Consider the following 18949-nt stretch of genomic DNA (forward strand, 5'->3'; position numbering starts at 1 on the left):
GTGTGTGTGTGTGTTACAAGGACCAAGGATACAGAGTGAGTGTGGCTGTGAGAGAAAAAAAGAGAAGCAGCTGTGCAGAAAGGAAGACGAAGCCAGACACATGACATGAGAGGGGAAGTGTGTGTGTGTGTGTGTGTGTGTGTTCTTGCTGTTATTTAGTTGTTGGAGACAAATTCTTGCAGAATATTGACATGGCGGGGTCGTTACTTTCTGGACCACACGGTGTTTTTGAAGGTTAAACTCCGTTAAGACTTTTAGGGTAAAGGTTACAGCTGGGACGTTTCAAAGACAGAGATGTGTGCATGTTTGTGTGTGTGTGCATGTTTGTGTGTGTGTGTTAAACAGAGGACACAAATAACACCCATCAGAAGATGCATCTCCACTTCTGCCTCCGACCACTGAGACTGAAGCAGTCGACCTCAGGGCTGAGATATCAGTGAGACATGGACAGGTAAGACTTATGATCACTTTCTAAATTTTCTTACATGTATGCCTGAACATGTTCCTGTAGCTGTAATAAGACAAAGTTTAAAAAATACAAAACTTGATATCTGAAATCCTAAAAGGTTTTGTTGCTGCAGCAGGTTTGCAGGAGTTTACAGATTAATATTGTGCAGATTGTGACATTTGTTTATTAAATTACTGACAAAAAAAAAAAAATCCTGCAAGCTAATATTTTGTTGGACCGCCTTCAGCTTTGATTACAGCACACATTCTCTGTGGTATGCTCCTGCAATGTCACCAGATTTATTTCCATCCAGTGTTGCATTCATTTTTCACCAAGATCTTGTATTGATGATGGGAGAGTCTGACCACTGCACAAAGCCTTCTCCAGCACATCCCAAAGATTCTCAATGGGGTTAAGGTCTGGACTCTGTGGTGGCCAATCCATGTGTGACAATGATGTCTCATGCACCCTGAACCACTCTTTCACAATCTGAGCCCCATGAATCCTGGCATTGTCATCTTGGAATTTGATCCATTGATGGAATAACCTGGTCATTCAGTATATTCAGGTAGTCAGCTGACCTCATTCTTTGGACACATAATGTTGCTGAACCTAGACCTGAGCAACTGCAGCAACCCCAGATCATAGCACTGCCCCCACAGGCTTGTACAGTAGACACTAGGCATGATGGGTGCATCACTTCATCTGCCTCTCTTCTTACCCTGATGGTTCTCCACTATCCTTCCAGTTTTTAATAATGCGTTGGACAGTTCTTAACCCAGTTTTAGTAGTTTCTACAATCTCCTTAGATGTTTTCTCTGCTTGATGCATGCCAGTGATTTGACCCTTCTCAAACATCTTTTCCACAACCACAGGATGTGTCTTTAGACATGGTTGTTTAAGAAATGAGAAGCTACTCATTGCATCAGTTGGGGTTAAATAACTTGTTGCCAGTTATCCAATAGAAAGCTCATACCTATTTGCTTTGTTGAAGCCAGGAGGCGACTTTTTTTCCTTGCTCAGACAGTGTTGTTTGTTTTGCACAGTCATAGTCTGTAGGCGGCACAGTTGTTGCGGGGAATCGCTTCCACACTAGTGGTGCCAGAGAAAACCGCGGTAAGACAGACAACTGTATGCCATCAAACACTCTGACTGTAGCTTGAGATAAAGATCAAGACGCAGCAGAAAGTAGGAGAATGTGCATTTCTGCAGGCTGTGGTCGGTTGTTTATTCACACTTTGAGTCACTTAATATAAGGACGATGGCAAAATGCAAAAAGTGGAATAAATGCAGAAAATACATCACGGCAGATTATTTAAGTTAATTCTTTTTAAACCTTCGCCTCAGTGACCTTCTTCTAATCATTCACCACTGCCTTTCAGATCATTGGTCAATTTCTAAACGTAAACATTCGGAAAAAGTCAAACTGCAGTCACGTTTTTAACTTTTTCTTTACTTTATTATCCATGTCAAGCGTGACTCCCAACCCCCTGGAAGGATCTTTACACTCAGTTTTGTAAAATAATTTGTAGATTATTAGAAACAGGAAGCGCTCCACAGCTCACACTAACACTAACCTGGTGATTGAAGCTTTTAAATGATGACGTAGTTGCATCCTGCTTTACAATAACATCCCTGATAAAATAAAATAAGAAGTTCAAACTTCGAGAACCACAAACCTAAGTCATTGTGCACCAACATGCAAACTACTTGTTCCTGTTCCTAAAGTATGAACTAAAACTGTGGTCGATTGCATCAGTGTAGAAAAGTTCAAATGTCTGCTTGCTTCTTATTCATAATTCTTTGACACATGGTTTTATATCTTTGGTCTACTTTAGTCCAGCTAGCTTCAGACATTTGTTTATGACGTTTAAGAGTAGACCAGTTTGGCTCTGGTGGTTGGACTCATGCATGTTACCCAGCAAGTTGTTAGAAGTGAAGCAGAACCCGGAGCTGAAACTGAGTTTGTGGTGAGCTGCTGTTCAAGTCATCTGCAGTGGTTTCAGACGTCGTCGCACCTCTTCTGTGGTATTCTGATAATGATCTGTGTTCAAGTGTCTGGTACTTCCAGTTGATTCAAACATTTGCTTGTTCACCTACGGGTAGTTATTCATGAGAAAAATGCAGTTTCAGTTGTCCCAGAGGAAGAGAGTGCGCAAAAACCCCTATTCTTTCCAGTGGTTAATGGTGGGTTCACTTTATTGGGGTTTATTGTTTGAGTTGGACCCATTTTTAGAGATGCTAACTTGTTTTAGCAGCAAGATTTATTTGCATTTATGAGGCAGATGGATTGTCAAAACCTGAGCTTACATTCAAGGCTAAAGCTGAATGTGGTCAGAAACGTGGCTGCAAATAAAACTTGTATTTCAGGAAACTGCCTCCTGTTCTGTTACACGTATTTTCCTTTAATAACTTTATTATCTTTACAGTTTTAGCAGAAGCTTTATTGTATTAAAGCAGGTGGATAACTTCAGATAAGGTGAGACAAGTGAAATCTTTTAAATCAATCCAGGGACAGTGATGAGAATTTGCTCATATCATTTATAAATTTTCTTGGATTGACGTGATTGTGTTTTGCACAATTTAAAACTTCTCTACTGCCTCGTCATTCCAATCAGCTCATCCTCATCCTACATTCATTAAGTCTTGGTCTTTCATTCTTATCTGCCTTCTGGTGATCGATCCTGCACACTGCGTCTATTTTGCATATTAGTTCAAAGCGGAGAAGCAAACAGGAAACGCAGAGGGAGAGGAGTGCATCCACTAATGTGCATCCCAGAGGTCGCTGACTGAAGTGGGAATGTTGTGGTTAATGCATTCTCCAAAAATTCTTGTTTATCCGAGTCCAGATTCTGAGGAAACTCCACGGGCTGTGAACCAAGGGGGCGGGTTGGGCTCGATCAACACTGGTCGATGAAATGTGTTGTGCAGATAGACGAACATAACTCTTTATCAACTCCGTATATGGTAAGGGAAGGTTGAAAGAAGCGATTGAAGAAGATGTCAGATGTTAAATTTGCAGGAATGTGTCCGCGGGAAATCGGACACGAGAAAAGACGTTGAGAAGAGCTGTCAAGTCAAGTCAAGTTGACCCCAAGAGCTTCCCAGTCAGCCAAAATAATAAAATAAACCAGACAGAGTAACCATAGGGCAACCTCAGACCGAACTAAAAGCAAACAGTCGATTTAAAACAGTCGATAGTGGAGCAGGACTTAATGTGGGATGGAAGACTATCCTAGAGTTTTGGAGAGGCAACTGAGAAGTCACCTTTCGATTTAATGCGAGAGTTAGGGATTGAAAGTTGTGAGGATGACCTTAGTGACCTGGGGGCTGAATATGGAATTAGCATGTCCTAGATGTACTGTGGAGCTAAACTCTTTAGGGCTTTAAAAACAAATAGTAAGATTTTAGAATCGACTCTGTACTTCACAGGGAGCCAATGCAGTTGGGCCAAAACTGGAGTGATGCAGCCCAGAAAGGGTGGAATGGGTCAATCCTGTATATAAGGAGTTGCAGTAGTCAAGCCGGGAGGTTATAAGAGCATGGATAACTGTTTCCAGGTCCTTCCAAGATAAAAACGGCTTTAATTTGGTGATAAAAAAAAAACTTCCTTTCACCACACAATTCACTTGCCTCTTAGAATTCAGAGAGGAATCCAAGAAAACACCAAGATTTTTAATTTCTGAGTGCAGGTTCACAGACATGGGCCCCAATGAGATGTTTAACTTACTGACCGAGGCACTTAACCTGAAGGAAGTTTCTTGCCGTCCAGTGTTTGATGTCATTGAGACAGTCAGAGAGGTTTTGAAGTGAGCTGGCGCAGTCTGGTTTAAGTTGAAAACTTAGGTAATTAAGTAATAAAAGTAGTTTATAGCAGATTTAAGTTCAGCTATGCCTTAAGCACATTTTACTTGTTTCTAGACTCACTAAAACTTGATTTAAGAATGGTGGCCAACTTACTAAGACAAAATGTAAGAATTAAGGTCAGATATGAGGAGATCTGGGAGAAGACAAATGGGTCTGTAGTTATTGTAGTCATTGGGGTCTAGGCTGTTTTTTTAGTAGCAGTTGTACAGTTACATGTTTAAAACTGGCAGGGACAGAAACATTATTTAAACAGTTGTTAATTACGGCCAGGATCAGGGGGCAGATTGCGATGAAGACTTCCTTGAAGAGGCAAGATGGAATGATATCTGAGGCTCAATAAGTAGGCTGAAAGCCAGCCGCCTCTAGGGTGAAACTGTTGGAGGCGGCTAGCTGGATGAGGTGGCTCTGAATTATCAGAATCTGGGGGTGAGATGTTAGATTTAATATTGTTAAGGAAGAAATTCAGAAACATCTCACAAGTCTCGGTAGTTGGAAGAGGGGTGGCAGTAACAGCAGTGTGCTGAGTAATACTTGAGGTCTATGGGGATTTTTATTAACACGGCATAATATTTATGGTAAGATTTTAAAATCGTGTGTTCCCAAAAAAGAAAATTGTTGAGGGGAAAGAAACAAACTTGCAAACGATTAAGGGTGTCTGCACATTTTAGAGAAGTCCACCTTGATGTATTAAGTCATGACATACAGAGCAACAGACCAATGTCACGTTCTCTAAAATCGTGATGCTAGCGTAGATATAGATCCTGAAAGCTGCTGCTGTGACTTTATTGCTTCAGTAGATTTCACATACTCGTGTTGCTACACTCCAGAAGCTAAAGGATTGTTCCAGTATTGCAGAAAATCAGTTTATCTATATTTACTACACGATTTGGAAAGGGTAAAGGGAAACCCACATCTCTGACGACAATCTCTCCTGGTTGATTCACACCACAGCTGTTGTGAAGAAGATACGGCAGCGACTGCACATTTACTGAAAGTCCTGAATAAAAATAACTTGAAACCATGACATCAGAGACACCTGCAACCTCTCAAGAACTCTTCTCACCTCAGCCACCACCTGTTTGACCTCCTGACCTCAGCAGCTCAATGGCTCAATTACGGCCTTGATCTGTGTGTGAGTGGGACTGTTTGTGAGTGCATGTTGTGGAGTATTTCAAGTGTGTTTCTATTTTGCAATTCTGTTGTACCATGCGTACACTGACAATAAAGACTTGTCTGTTTCTATTTCTAATACCGCAGCTTTGCATACATTTCATTTCCATCTTTAAAGGAGCTCTATAGCTACCAGTGGAAGGCCGTGCATTTTCCACTTAGCCCTTCAATGACCTCCAACCTCTTAAGACAATCGTTATGGCACCACTGCAGTAGAAACTATTAACAACATAGGCACAGGATGTTGCATCGTAGACGAGTGTCTCATATAGAGAGACGAATGTCATTACTCAAGCAAGAAACTCATTTAGAACAAGTCTCCTCTCACTCACTGCAGCCACCAGCGCGATATACGTCAAATCCAGCATGTCAACCCAATAAAAAGACAAAAATACACATAAAAGATGTAAATATAATATATTTTACTCAACAGAACTTAAAAAAACAACTTCTTCCGAGCCTGTCAGCCAAGGGTAGCGCTCATAGTTGCTGACCTGAAAGCTTTTCCGGCTGGGTTTGGCTAGCTAGCTCTGGGTTTGGGTGGCCTTTCCTCACAATAACCAGCTTTTCCTTCAAAGTTGAAAATGTCTCTCTAAGAAGATCTGCAACCTAATCGATAGCGTCTCCTTACGCCATCGTGAGTTCAACAAATAGCTATCAAAACGTCAACGGTGACGATTTGCTTGTGCAGCTCGCAACAGATGAACATTAACCGCTAGCTTGGCTTAAACGGAGCGGTTCTCTGACCGTCCAATCAGAGGACGTGAAAATGCAGATGCCACCATATCCCACAGAGAAGGCCTAACTTGAAATGTGATTGGTTAAAGGAATCATTACAATGTGTTTCAAGCTTAAGACTCCTGCAGTTTTAATTGTGAAGGCAGATTTCTTTGAGCCAAGAGACAGACTATTGGGAATAATTTAATAAAATTAATGGGAAAATATTAAAATGTAAGTTTAGGCCACTGGCAGCTACTAATACTTAAATTACTACTTAAAATAGGACTCGTCATTGCAGGAGTAGCTCAGGTGGTAACATCGTGATCGCTCCTTCCTCTTTACGGCTCTAGCAAGCAATGGTGGTGTGACTATGAGTCATAATGTGCAGCTAAAATATAATTCAGCCATCGTTAACATCACATTTCACTGCAGAGTGAAGTCTGAGCTGAATGCCGAGATAGAGATAAAAAGAGATGCAGAGATAAAAACGTCTCCAGGCTTGTTGTTTTGGTCTGAAGCAAAAAGAAACTTTACAGTGATGAGTAAAGTGTGACGAGAATGACGACCAGAACTGTGAAAAGGGTTCTGAGATGGGAAACACCTGTGACACCTTATCAGAGCTTGTTTTCATCCGTCTCGTGTCTTCGTAAGTCTGTGGTTGGGAGGTGAATTTCCTCCTGGTAAACCGCCGCATGTGTCACTGTAAAATAAGAATAAAATCATTCAGAAGTAATTATCATTATTATTATTTAATATCACGGTTTTTATGACACACCGGATTTTGTTTCTGCCTGAATAATTTAAAAGGTATAAAGTAAAAATTATCAGACTTACTGTACATCTGCTCCACAGACATGGTTTTTATAACTGGTGGATTGGCGTGTCACCATTTCTGCTTTTGTGCTGAGCTTCTGCAGTTCTTTGATCAGATTAGCACGAGACCAACTGTCTTATTATCCCCCCCAGGAAACTGTTCTCAGAAAAGTGGCAGCGAGCACGTTTATCTTGATTTTCTATGAGTTATATTCGTTGTCATCGCGTCAGACACTTCATCACACTTTACTTATAAGATGAGATAAGATTGGCGCACAGACAGGGACGTCGTCTTAGAGTCGCCTCCGATCGTGTGTGAGAAGACAAACAAAACAAATACCCAGAAATCTGCAGAGAAGAAGAAGAAGTTTGACATAAGTTTGCAACACCAGACTATTGAACAATTTCTCCCTCAAAGCCATCCAGTCCCTTAATAAACACACTAGTGACTATAAATAATTTGTGACTGCATGTTGTAGAGTATTTCATATGTGTTTGTATTTTGCAATTTCATTATATCACGCAATAAAGGCTTTTCTGTTTCTATAAGAAGTTTGACATCCCTGTGTCTTTAGAGGATAACCCAACCTGTTAGTAATAATAATCATAACATCTCCTACTGTAGGAAGATGCCTTAGCTTTCATAACGATGTTTTATTTCACATACAGTATCGTGAAACGCCCTAAAAACACTGCCTGGCCAAAAAAAAAGTCTCCACCTGGATTTAACTCATCAAATAAGTAGGAGCCTCCCATTGGATAATTACTGCATGGGTGATTATCTCTCAGCTGACAACAAGTTATTTAACCCCAACTGATGCAATGAGTAGCTTCTCATTTCTTCAACAACCATGTCTAAAGACACATCCTGTGGTTGTGGAAAAGATGTTTGAGAAGGGTCAAATCATTGGCATTCACCAAGCAGAGAAAACATCTAAGGGTTAAGAACTGTCCAACGCATTATTAAAAACTGGAAGGAGAGTGGAGAAGCATCAGGGTAAGAAGAGAGGCAGATGAAGTGATGCACCCATCATGCCTAGTGTCTACTGTACAAGCCTGTGGGGGCAGTGCTATGATCTGGGGTTGCTGCAGTTGCTCAGGTCTAGGTTCAGCAACATTATGTGTCCAAAGAATGACGTCAGCTGACTACCTGAATATACTGAATGACCAGGTTATTCCATCAATGGATCATATTCCAAGATGACAATGCCAGGATTCATGGGGCTCAGATTGTGAAAGAGTGGTTCAGGGTGCATGAGACATCATGTCCACACATGGATTGGCCACCACAGAGTCCAGACCTTAACCCCATTGAGAATCTTTGGGATGTGCTGGAGAAGACTTTGTGCAGTGGTCAGACTCTCCCACCATCAATACAAGATCTTGGTGGAAAATGAATGAAACACTGGATGGAAATAAATCTGGTGACATTGGAGAAGCTTATGGAAACAATGCCACAGAGAATGTGTGCTGTAGTCAAAGCTAAAGGAGGTCCAACGAAATATTAGAGTGTGGGACCTTTTTTTTGTCAGTAATTTAATCAAATGTCACGATCTGGACAATATTAATCTGCAAACTCCTGCAAACCCGGCAGAACAAATCGTTTTTCACTCTCAGCTTTCCTCAGCTGCTGGTCAGCAGTTATACATTTTAGATCAGACCTGTGTTGTCTGCATGCAGGATGATCCCATCTTTTGTGCATCCGTTTTGTATTTTTAAGACAGGCCCTTTGGCATATTCTCAGACAGTGACTCCTCTGGGCATATCTGACTCATTCTGGACATCACATCACATCCAGCTCACTCATCCAGTCTGAAGTCTATTTTTCACAGCATCATATGAACATGAAAGCTCGTGATTAGAAAAAAAAACGTACGTGTCTAAAGGAACAAATTGTAGAAAAGGTGTAACAGGAAACAGCCTCGAGATACTGACTGAGATACTAACTCAAATGGTGCTCAGAGCAGTGTGGAAGCAGAGCAAGGAATGATTATATCAAGTAATGGCCGTACAAAACGCTTTTTGTGTCTTGTCATCGGATAAAAACTGGTTTTAACTCGTGCATTTTGTTTGTGTCGAGTATGAACAAGTTCCGTTAGTTCTACAACTAACGGGACTTCTTTCTTTTCCAGCAACACGATGTCTGCCAACGCCTCTCTGTCCACACACGTGCTCAAGTCCACCAAGGATGACCACGGGACAAAGGTGGACATCGACGCCGTCATGGACAACATCAGCATCGTCCTCTACACACTGACCGTGGTGCTCGGCATCACGGGGAACGCTGTGGTGATCTGGGTGGCCGGATTCAAGCTCAAGGTGGTTTCACGGGTTTTAAAATGGCTTCTATAGGCACCATCTTGTGCAAATTTTGAATCTCTGCCGGCAGTTTCAGTCATGACGCAATGCGTTTCGCTTGCATAAGTTAGAGGTGAAGGTTTTTGGTAAAGCAACAGTCAAATTAAATGAAATAAGTGCAGACAGCTGTGCAAAAGTAATGAGTAACTGGGATACTGGTATTTAAGGGCGTAACCCTAACCCTTCCTTTGTTTCTTTTTCCTGTTTCTTTTTCCTCCTCAGCCGAAGGTCACCAACGTGTGGCTGGTGAATCTGGCGATAGCAGACCTGATCTTCTCCTTCACACGAGTCTTCTCCCTCTTAAAGAAGCTCTTCTTCGACTACTGGCCTTTCGGCGTCTTCCTCTGCAAGTTCAACGGCTTCTTCAAATACGGCAACATGTTCTGCTCTGTCTTCCTGCTGGCCGTGATCAGCCTGGACCGGGCGCTCTGCGTCTGGCAGCCCGTCTTCGCGAAGCGCCGACGCACCCTGTGTGCCGCCAGGGTGGTGGCCGTCTGCGTCTGGGCCGCAGCAGCCCTCTTAAGCACCCCTTACTTCATCTACCGCCAAGTCTACGTGGGGAAGAACAACCTGACCAAGTGTTCTTTGGAAGTGAAGGAGGCGACAGAGGGGGACAACAAGACCAAGGTCGCCCTCTACTCCATCCGCTTCCTGTGCGGCTTCATGCTGCCCTTCACGGTCATCCTCATCTGCTACATCCTGGCCGGCATTGGCATCCGACGCACTCGCCTGTCAGGGAAGCATCGTCCTCTGCGTATACTGGCATCGCTGGTGATAGCGTTCTTCCTGTGCTGGGCGCCGTACCACTGCCTCCTGCTGGTGAAGATGGTGGACAGCAAGAACGTGGTGGTGAAAATCTGGCACCCCGTTGCGAAGGGCGTGGCCTACTTTAACAGCTGCGTGAACCCGCTGTTGTACTTCTGCATGGGGCTGGACGTGAGGGGGCGGTTCAGGCAGAGTCTGATGGGCGTCTACAAGAGGGCTCTGGCAGACGAGGGGGACGGACAGACGACCCAGTCCAATGAGCGCTCTCTGGACGACAGCACCGGGACGAGGCACAGCACCATTGTGGTGGCAGGACGGAATCAGACATCAGTGAACGTAGCTAACGTTTAACTCTCTCTTAGAAGTTTTAACCCCACTTAAGATTTAGCTTTTGTCACAGATCCAGAACCAGAGTGAATCTCATTAAATCTCATTTAATCTCCTCTTCTTCAGTCAATAGTGGTTTTCTTTTCCAGCACAAACATCTCAACTGAAGGATATTTAACGAATGAACTGAGCAAACGCACCTGCACCATTATGCAGGTTTGTCAGGACACAAACTACCAAGTTTTCTGTTTCTGCCCAAGTTCTGTTCCAATTCAAAGTACACCAAAATCTGACCAAATACAGTCCAAACACCTGGGTAGGTTCTGGCCCCACCTGTTTTGTAGAGCTTGCATCGGGAGGTAACACGTGTGGACTTGGTATAGCTACATATCCCAGAATTCATTTCAAGTACGCTGCTGTCCTAATTCCAGAATGACACGTCATGTTTCCCACCGCCCCCCAGAGTCTGAACTTGAAGAATTTAACTTTATGCCACCACAAAACAGCCATGACCTGTCGAGGCATGGACTCCTCTAGACTTCTGAAGATGTGCTTGGGTATCTGGTACCAAGATGTTAGCAGCAGATCCTTTGAGTCCTGCACATTGTGAAGTGGGGACTCCATGGATCCACCCTGACTGGTCTGCAGCTACGCAGCCCCATAGAAAACAAACTGTGTTCTGACTCCTTTCTGTCAGAACCAGCATTAACGTTGGAGCTACAGGAGCTCGTCTGTTGGATTAGACCACAAGGGTCAGCCTTTGCTTTCAACATGCATCAGTGATCTTCGGCCAACCGTGACCCATGTCTCTGGTTCTTTTATCTTCCTTGAACCATTTTGGATCAGGAACCAGGAACACCACACAAGAGGTGCAGTTCTTGAGATGTTCTGATGCAGTTGTCCATTACAGTTTACTTTGTAGTGTCTCCACAAACTTCAACTAGTCCAAAACGCTGCAGCCCGTATCATCACCAGAACTCCCTCCATGGACCACATCACCCCAGTTCTTCAGCAGCTCCACTGGCTTCCAATAAAATCCCGCACTGAATACAAGATCCTGCTACTAACCTTCAAGAGCCTTCACAACCAAGCTCCTTCAAATCTGTGTGAACTTCTCCAATTATATCCAAAATGTGTTTAAAAAGGCAACTGGACTTGTAGAGTTCACTTTGCTTTTTGGATATACCATAACCTGGATGACTGAGAACCTTCACAGACGTTCTCAAATTATACGAACCCTGCCGTACTCTCAGATCCTCCTCAGCCACCCAACTTATTGCACCACCTGCCCAGCTGTCCACCATGGGTTCTAGAGCATTCGGTCGCTCAGCTCCACACCTTTGGAACATTCTCCCACCTGACGTGCAAAACATAGACTCTCTGACATGTTTTAAATCCAGATCCTCAAAACACATCTTTTTAAAATAGCTTACTCCATCTAACCTACTCATTGTTATGTACTGTAATCTGCTTATATGCCATTGCATGGTATGTTTTATTCTTAATGATGTTTTATGTAAGGTGACCTTGTGTGTTTTAAAAGGGTTATAAATAGCACAGGATTAGAACAGGTGTAAATTTACGTTTACCATTTAAAATATGTAAAAAGTACAGTTTCCTTGTTTTTACTGGAACAAGGCTTCATGATATCCTCAGGAACATCTATCTTAACACAACAAAATAGTTTTTCACCATTTTAGTAAATTCTAAAAGCCTCTAAAAAATAAAAAATAAAAAAAATAATAAAAAGTGACATCTGTGGTGTCAAAAATGACCCGCCAAGAATATTGGTAGTTGCAGGCATCCATGCATCATTTAAAAAGTTTTGGGTTGCTGTGTGGATCAAATTTGGCTCAATTTACACTCTCCACACCACACACCACCCTACCAGACCCTCCACCACCCTTCCACCCCTCTTCCACGTCTCCTTAAGCATCGTTGGGGACAAAGATGCTCAAAGAGAGGTCTTCAAATACAAAAATGATGATATTTCATCCCCCACTCCACAAACGGATGAAGACAGAAACCAAAGTGACATTGAGGAAGATGTGTCTGAGAATGAGGATGACGTTGAGTATGATCATGAAGAAGCGCCTACCAGATATGCTGTGTCACATGTTCAAGACATCAAGACAACATTTGAGCTGTTTATACCACCATATGTTGAGAACATCTTGCTTGAGATGACAAACATTGAAGGTAGAAGGGTGTTGTGCAACAGCTGGATTGGAAACAACAAACTGGTACCAGTTGGTCCCAGTGTAAATGACAAACTTGCCATACATATAACAAACCAGAGACTATATTTGCATTTGCAATTTTGAGCAAAATAAAGTTTGGTTCCAAGTATAAATATGTACGGGTCAGTTTTGACCCGTAACACAACAGATGTCACTATGGTTAATATTATATAGGTAATATTAAGTACATAAAACTCCACATGTAATTTATTTTTGGTGGTATGTTCTAATATTAATCTATGATAGTCAGATGGAGTAACTGTCCATTGTCTTCACTATAACAAAGATAAAAAGTGAATTTTAATATTTTTTCAAATGAAAACGAGTGGTGTATTCTAAGGTAAAGGGTATATTTGGCCAAAAAATAACATTTAATACAATGCTTACATGGATATGAATGCAAAACAAGTTAGATATGAGGTGAAAAACACAACTGGTTGACAAGAAGTGTTCTTTGATGATTTTGGGCTGTATTAAGCCACGGGTCAAAAGACATGGGCAGCTTTCTAACACATTACAAGGGTTAACACCCACACAGTATCAGACGACAGCAGCAGGTGTGTGAACAGTAGACAGGAAAAGTTTTTAACCTTCTTCACAGGATGTAATTTATTTAAAAGTTAGGTGTGACGTTGTGAGCTGCGTTATCTGTCACCATATTTAACAAGTATCGACTCAGTCTTTATTTATGTAAACTCCATATCAGCAGCGGGACGGCAAATGTTTTATGGAAATATTTATTTAAAGTGCTTTTGCTTATTTTATCTTTACGTGTTTCAAAGTGCTGACTTTACAGAGAAGATGTGACCAGATAAAAGTTCTCAAACTGAGATTAGACAGTTCCTCAGCTGTAAAAATGTGTCAACAGCTGGTGCATGCAATTAAGGTCAAAGAGGCAAAAGTGGAACTGTGAGTCTGGAGCTGCAAGAAGGACGGGACAGGGAAGTGAGACCTTAAAAAGGAAGGCATGGTTTAACTTTAGCCATGTCTGTCATGTGTACAGAGGTCAAAATGAGGGTTAGATGAATCAAAGCTGTACATTTAAGCTTTTTAAACGACCTACTTATGGTTTTATGACGTTTCTGTTGAGCTGTGCTGTAACATTTGGTTGTATAATATCTGTATAATATATGTAAAAGAAAAAATAATTGTAAATACTGCAACATGATTGATAAGAGAAGCAGTGGAAGTGGAAATAAATAAAGGCTTTGTAAATGGTTTCATTTTTCTGAAGGTGTCGACTCAGACGGCTGCGACATATTAACTGGTGCGCCAAGATGCTAAAGAGAGAGATATGTCAAAAGAATAAATGCTCACATGCTAATTTAGATCCAGTGGAAAGATTTAGTGCAAACACAGGAACCAGACAGACAGCGAGGACGTGGAGGTGGTGTTGGTGGAGTGTGGCATGTTTCCTTTCCATGTTCTTTATAAATATAACAGCCTCAGTTAACACGAGCTGACTAACGCTGAGTGAGAACAGAGGAACACGTCTTCAGGGGGTTTTATGCGGGGTTGGTTTCTCCCCAGCTGATAGATAAGCGTTCAGCAACAACGAGATGAGTTAAAGAGAAAGCCATAATTAACTCAAACTGTTCTGGGTGGTAGCTTTTAAAGAAAGAGTGGGATCCGAGAGCGCTTCAAGTTAATGGGTTTGCTCCAAGCTCAATTAATGCCGTCATTTATTTTCTTTGGAAGCTCGGCCTCCAACGTTTCCTCTGAAAAGCTGAAATATTATAAACAGAAAAAAAAAAAAAAGAACTTGAAAAGGGATGTGATCTAGTTGGTTCTGTGAAAACCACAACAACACAGAAGTGTCATGTTTTTTTTTTTTGTGTTTGTTTTTAATGAAAATCCAAAGACTTGAATCCCTGCTCTCACCACGCTCGCTTTGGTTTTCCATTTGCCCCAGGTATTAAACCTGACGAGTGACAACATCTCATCAACCTGATTCAGCAAAGAGACATGACATGCACACACATTCATGACTTTATATCCACACATAGGCTAACGAGGCACAGGTGAGACGACGGGGGGGGGGGGGGGGGGGGCTGGAGCGTATCCCAGCTGTCATTGGGTTAGAGGCGTATATAACAGGGCTAACACAGAAAGACACTCACACCTACGGCCAATTTAGAATCACCAGTGAACCTAACCAGCATGTCTTTGGACGGTGGGAGGAAGCTGGAGAACCTGGAGAGAACCCACGCAGACACAGGGAGAACATGCAGACTACACACAGAAAGGAACCAGTCGGCCATGATGGAACCCAGAATCTTCTTGCATGTGAGGCATCAGTGCTAACCACTACACCACTGTGCTGCCCCATCATGTAATCATAGGAAAACACAGACAGGAAGTAAAACAGGAAATGAAACAAGCAATGAAAGAAGCTTTCAAAATTAAAAACAGGAAACGCAAGGAAAACCAAACAGGGACTCAGAAAATACTCAAAGCTCAACAACATGATATGTACGTCTGACTGAGAGCTCCCTCTGATCCTTCTGATTGAGGTTGTTAGGTTTATTCTATGTTTCCGATTGTTAGTGGAATTCTAGCGTCCACGTAAGAAAAGTTTAGTGTGTCATAATTTGACATACTGCATGTGCACACACTGCTATCTAGAACTAGGAAACATCAGGAGCTAGAAATTGTCTCTGAATTCAAGAACCTTGGTGTGACACTTGATTCCACACTATGTTTCAAGAACCACATGAAAAGAATATCAAATACAGTGAAATTCAATTTGAACAGTTTGAAACAAATACGAGCTTTCATAACAGTTGGTGCTGCTAGAATGTTTTTACATTGAATGGTCACTGGCAGGTGTAAATACATGAAAAATCATTGAGTCACTCTATAAAAAATCATTAAAGGTAGAAAAACCACGTCATTCCACATCTGTAACATCTTAAAGAAGTACAACTTATTGAGCTTCGAGAATTTTAAACTTTTTAAATTTGCTTGTTTGATGTTCAAGGTGTTACATGGACTTGCTCCACCTCCCATGTCTGACTTTCTTAAGACAGCGGTCTCAGGACCAGGGCTTCCTCTAGAGGGGACTGTGAGGTCCCACACAGAAAAACAGCCTTTGGACAAAATCCTCTTTCTGTAAAGACCCGTAAGATCTGGAACAGTCTTCCACTCTCCATAAGGGAGTGTCCCACATTACAAACCTTCAAAACTCACCTCAAACCAGTCTGGTAACCACTGACTTTCATCTTCTTAGTAATGTACCGCCTTGTGATGTGCTCTTATTGTGATGTTTTTGTGTTACCTGTGTAGGGACTGTGGATGCAAATTAGCATTGTTGCTATAATCTGGCATATTTACATCCATTGCTGTCTGAATAGATGTTCATTGATGTGCACTGTGCCTGTCAAATAAATAAATAAAAACAAATGAGTTTAACTGGTTCTATCAGACTCACATTGACAGCTTTAGTCTGCACGCACACACAAACAACAAAAAGAAAGGGATCTGACTTCTGATGCCTGTTGATTCAATGACACACCACAAGGTGGAGATAATAGACTGATTTCTGCTCTGTGCTGCTCAAAGGGATCTGGGACTCCAACAATAAAAGTAATACAGTGAATATGTTCATTCATTCATCTTCTGTAACCGGTTGTTCCTGTGAAGGGTCGCCAGGGGGCTGGAGCAGGGCTAACACTGAGATACAAACAACCATTCACACTCACACCTACGGACAATTTAGAACAGTCTTTCACTCTCCATAAGGGAGCGCCCCACATTACAAACCTTCAAAACTCACCTCAAACCAGTCTGGTAACCATTGACTTTCATCTTCTTGGTAACGTACCGCCTTGTGATGTGCTCTTATTGTGATCTATTGTCCTGTCCTATGTCTCATCATGTCTTTGTGTTACCTGCCCAGGGACTACAGATGCAAATTAGCATTGTTGCTATAATCTGGCATATTTATTTTCATTTAAGTGCATTGATGTTTGCTGAGCCCTTATCAACATTCAAATGAGGGTAAACTAACATGGTTTCATTGTAGTCAGACAGCTGATTAGCCACAATGGCTGTTTTGGTTTGTTTTGGTTTTGAACTTTTCACCACAAAAGGTTCAACATATCTGAGACAAATTCCAGCTTCTTATCACTGTTTCTGGTCTTTATTGTTCTGCTCAACCAGGTCAGGTACTTACACGCATGGAAAGAAAGGACCAACCCTTCCTTGGAGTTGAACTAATGCATTCTTGTATAAAAGCCCACGCTAAATCTTATCTTCATGAAGGTTCTGGTATTTGGCGTTAGTTTAAAGTCCACTTCCTGGCCAAAAAAAAAAAAACAATTTGTTGGACCGCCTTTGATACAGCCCGGATTTTCTGTGGCATTGTTTTGATAAGCTTCTGCAATGTCACCAGATTTATTTCCGTCCAGTGTTGCATTCATTTTCCACCAAGAGCTTGTATTGATGATGGGAGAGTCTGACCACTGCACAAAGCCTTCTCCTGAACATCCCAAAGATTCTCAATGGGGTTAAGGTCTGGACTAGTAGTTTCTACAATCTCCTTAGATGTTTTCTCTGCTTGATGCATGCCAATGATTTGACCCTTCTCAAACAGACTAACATCTTGTCCACGACTACAGGATGTGTCTTTAGACATGATTGTTGAAGAAATGAGAAGCTACTCATCGCCTCAGCTGGGGTTAAATAACTTGTTGCCAGCTGAAAGATAATCACCCATGCAGTAATTATCCAATAGGAGGCTCCTATCTTTTTGCTTAGTTAAATCCAGGTGGAGACTTTTTGTTTGGCCTTCACCTTGAAAAACAATTTCAAGCAAATGGTAATGTTCATCTTAAAAAGGGATGAGGCGTCATATTTCTGTCTGCAGTGGGAAAGCATATTTATCAAGAAACCAAACCAACTCAGTGTGGACTACATTTTTCGGCGAGTGCATCATTTGTTTTCCCTCTGTGAGCAGATTCAACCTTTTCACCAGGTCTTCATGTTTTGGTTAATCGGTAGATCTAATCTGGTTATCAGGTTCTTCTGGAATTTAAGTGACCAAAATAGAAATAAAAGTCCTGATTTTACTTTCTGTTTCTAAATGTTGACATTTATTTTAAGGCTGCCATCCGTAAATGTTTTGGAAATGTGCGCCTGGCTGGATTTGGTTGATGTAAAACATAATTTCACACGGTTTCGTTAATCATCTACAAAGACCGGTGTTATGGCTTTTATTGCAAAAGAAAGATGGACTTCTCTGGGGAGTCAAGAAATTAACACTGGGTTCAATCCCATCTCAAAACCCACCTTTTTCTGCAAGCATACCCTCCCTGACTGTCAGATTTTTATTTTTTATTTTTTTTTGTATTTTAAACCCTGTTTTACTTGTATGGTGACCTTGGGTGCTTTGAAAAGCGGCTATAAATAAAATGTATTATTATTATTATTATTATTATTATTAATAATAATAATAAATCCCGAGCTCCTACTAAGTCTGGTTCATAGCATCCTCATAGTGCAGCACGAAGGTGGACGCATCATGCTATGTTGCTTCTTGGCAGCAGGAACGGAAGACAGGATGAAACCAAATGCTGAGAGTGCAGAGGCTTCCCATCCAGTATAATGGAGTTTAGGATTATTTTTAAAGATTAAGATAAATTGCCGACCGTAAACTGTAATTATGACCAAAGGATCTTCTAAAAAGTCCTGGATTAGAAAGTGTCCAAATAAATTGTGTAAATGGGAGATTTACTAAAACATTAGGTTACTGAGTGTAGAGAGAAGGAGAAAACTCCTAACAATGGGTTAGGGTTAGGTTTGTGGTGTTGGAGGACTGAAATACTGATAAAAATATAGGTTTCTGTTATGTGTTCCATGTCAGAAATACATTGTGGGATATACAATATACAAACTTTGTATATAAACTTAAAGTATTCTGATGTATCCTGAGTAAGAGTACGAGTTAAAGGAATCACTCGAAGTAAATCTCTGACTGACAAATTATTTCATAAATATAATTTATTTTAAATTCTTCATCCCATAATGCACGCATCCAAACAACAAACAAAACTGCCATTATTGCATAAATGGTAAAGAATCTCCTCGCAGCATAGAAATATCATTTTTCTAAAAAAATATTAGGTAAAAACAATTCAAGCATAGCACTGAGGCAACACATAAATATACACTTCTAGACAATGACCAGGAACAGATAATGAGACAAAACTGATTAAAGCTGATGAAAGCTAATTCACCGTTT

At 41.4% G+C, this 18949-nt stretch overlaps 1 protein-coding gene across 1 annotated transcript; it reads left to right on the plus strand.

Annotated features, from left to right (window-relative positions):
* The first annotated feature begins 7878 nt into the window (after nt 1–7878).
* Nucleotides 7879–12721, plus strand: LOC311501307 (formyl peptide receptor 2-like). Its single transcript, XM_084563034.1, has 2 exons — nt 7879–9337; nt 9599–12721. The coding sequence occupies exons 1-2, from the start codon at nt 9158–9160 to the stop codon at nt 10490–10492; spliced, it is 1074 nt and encodes a 357-aa protein (XP_084419160.1). The 5' UTR covers nt 7879–9157; the 3' UTR covers nt 10493–12721.
* The last annotated feature ends 6228 nt before the right edge of the window (nt 12722–18949 follow it).

This window comes from Chelon labrosus, assembly GCF_963514085.1.
Source record: "Chelon labrosus genome assembly, chromosome: 16".
In the NCBI taxonomy this organism is placed as follows: Eukaryota; Metazoa; Chordata; class Actinopteri; order Mugiliformes; family Mugilidae; genus Chelon; species Chelon labrosus.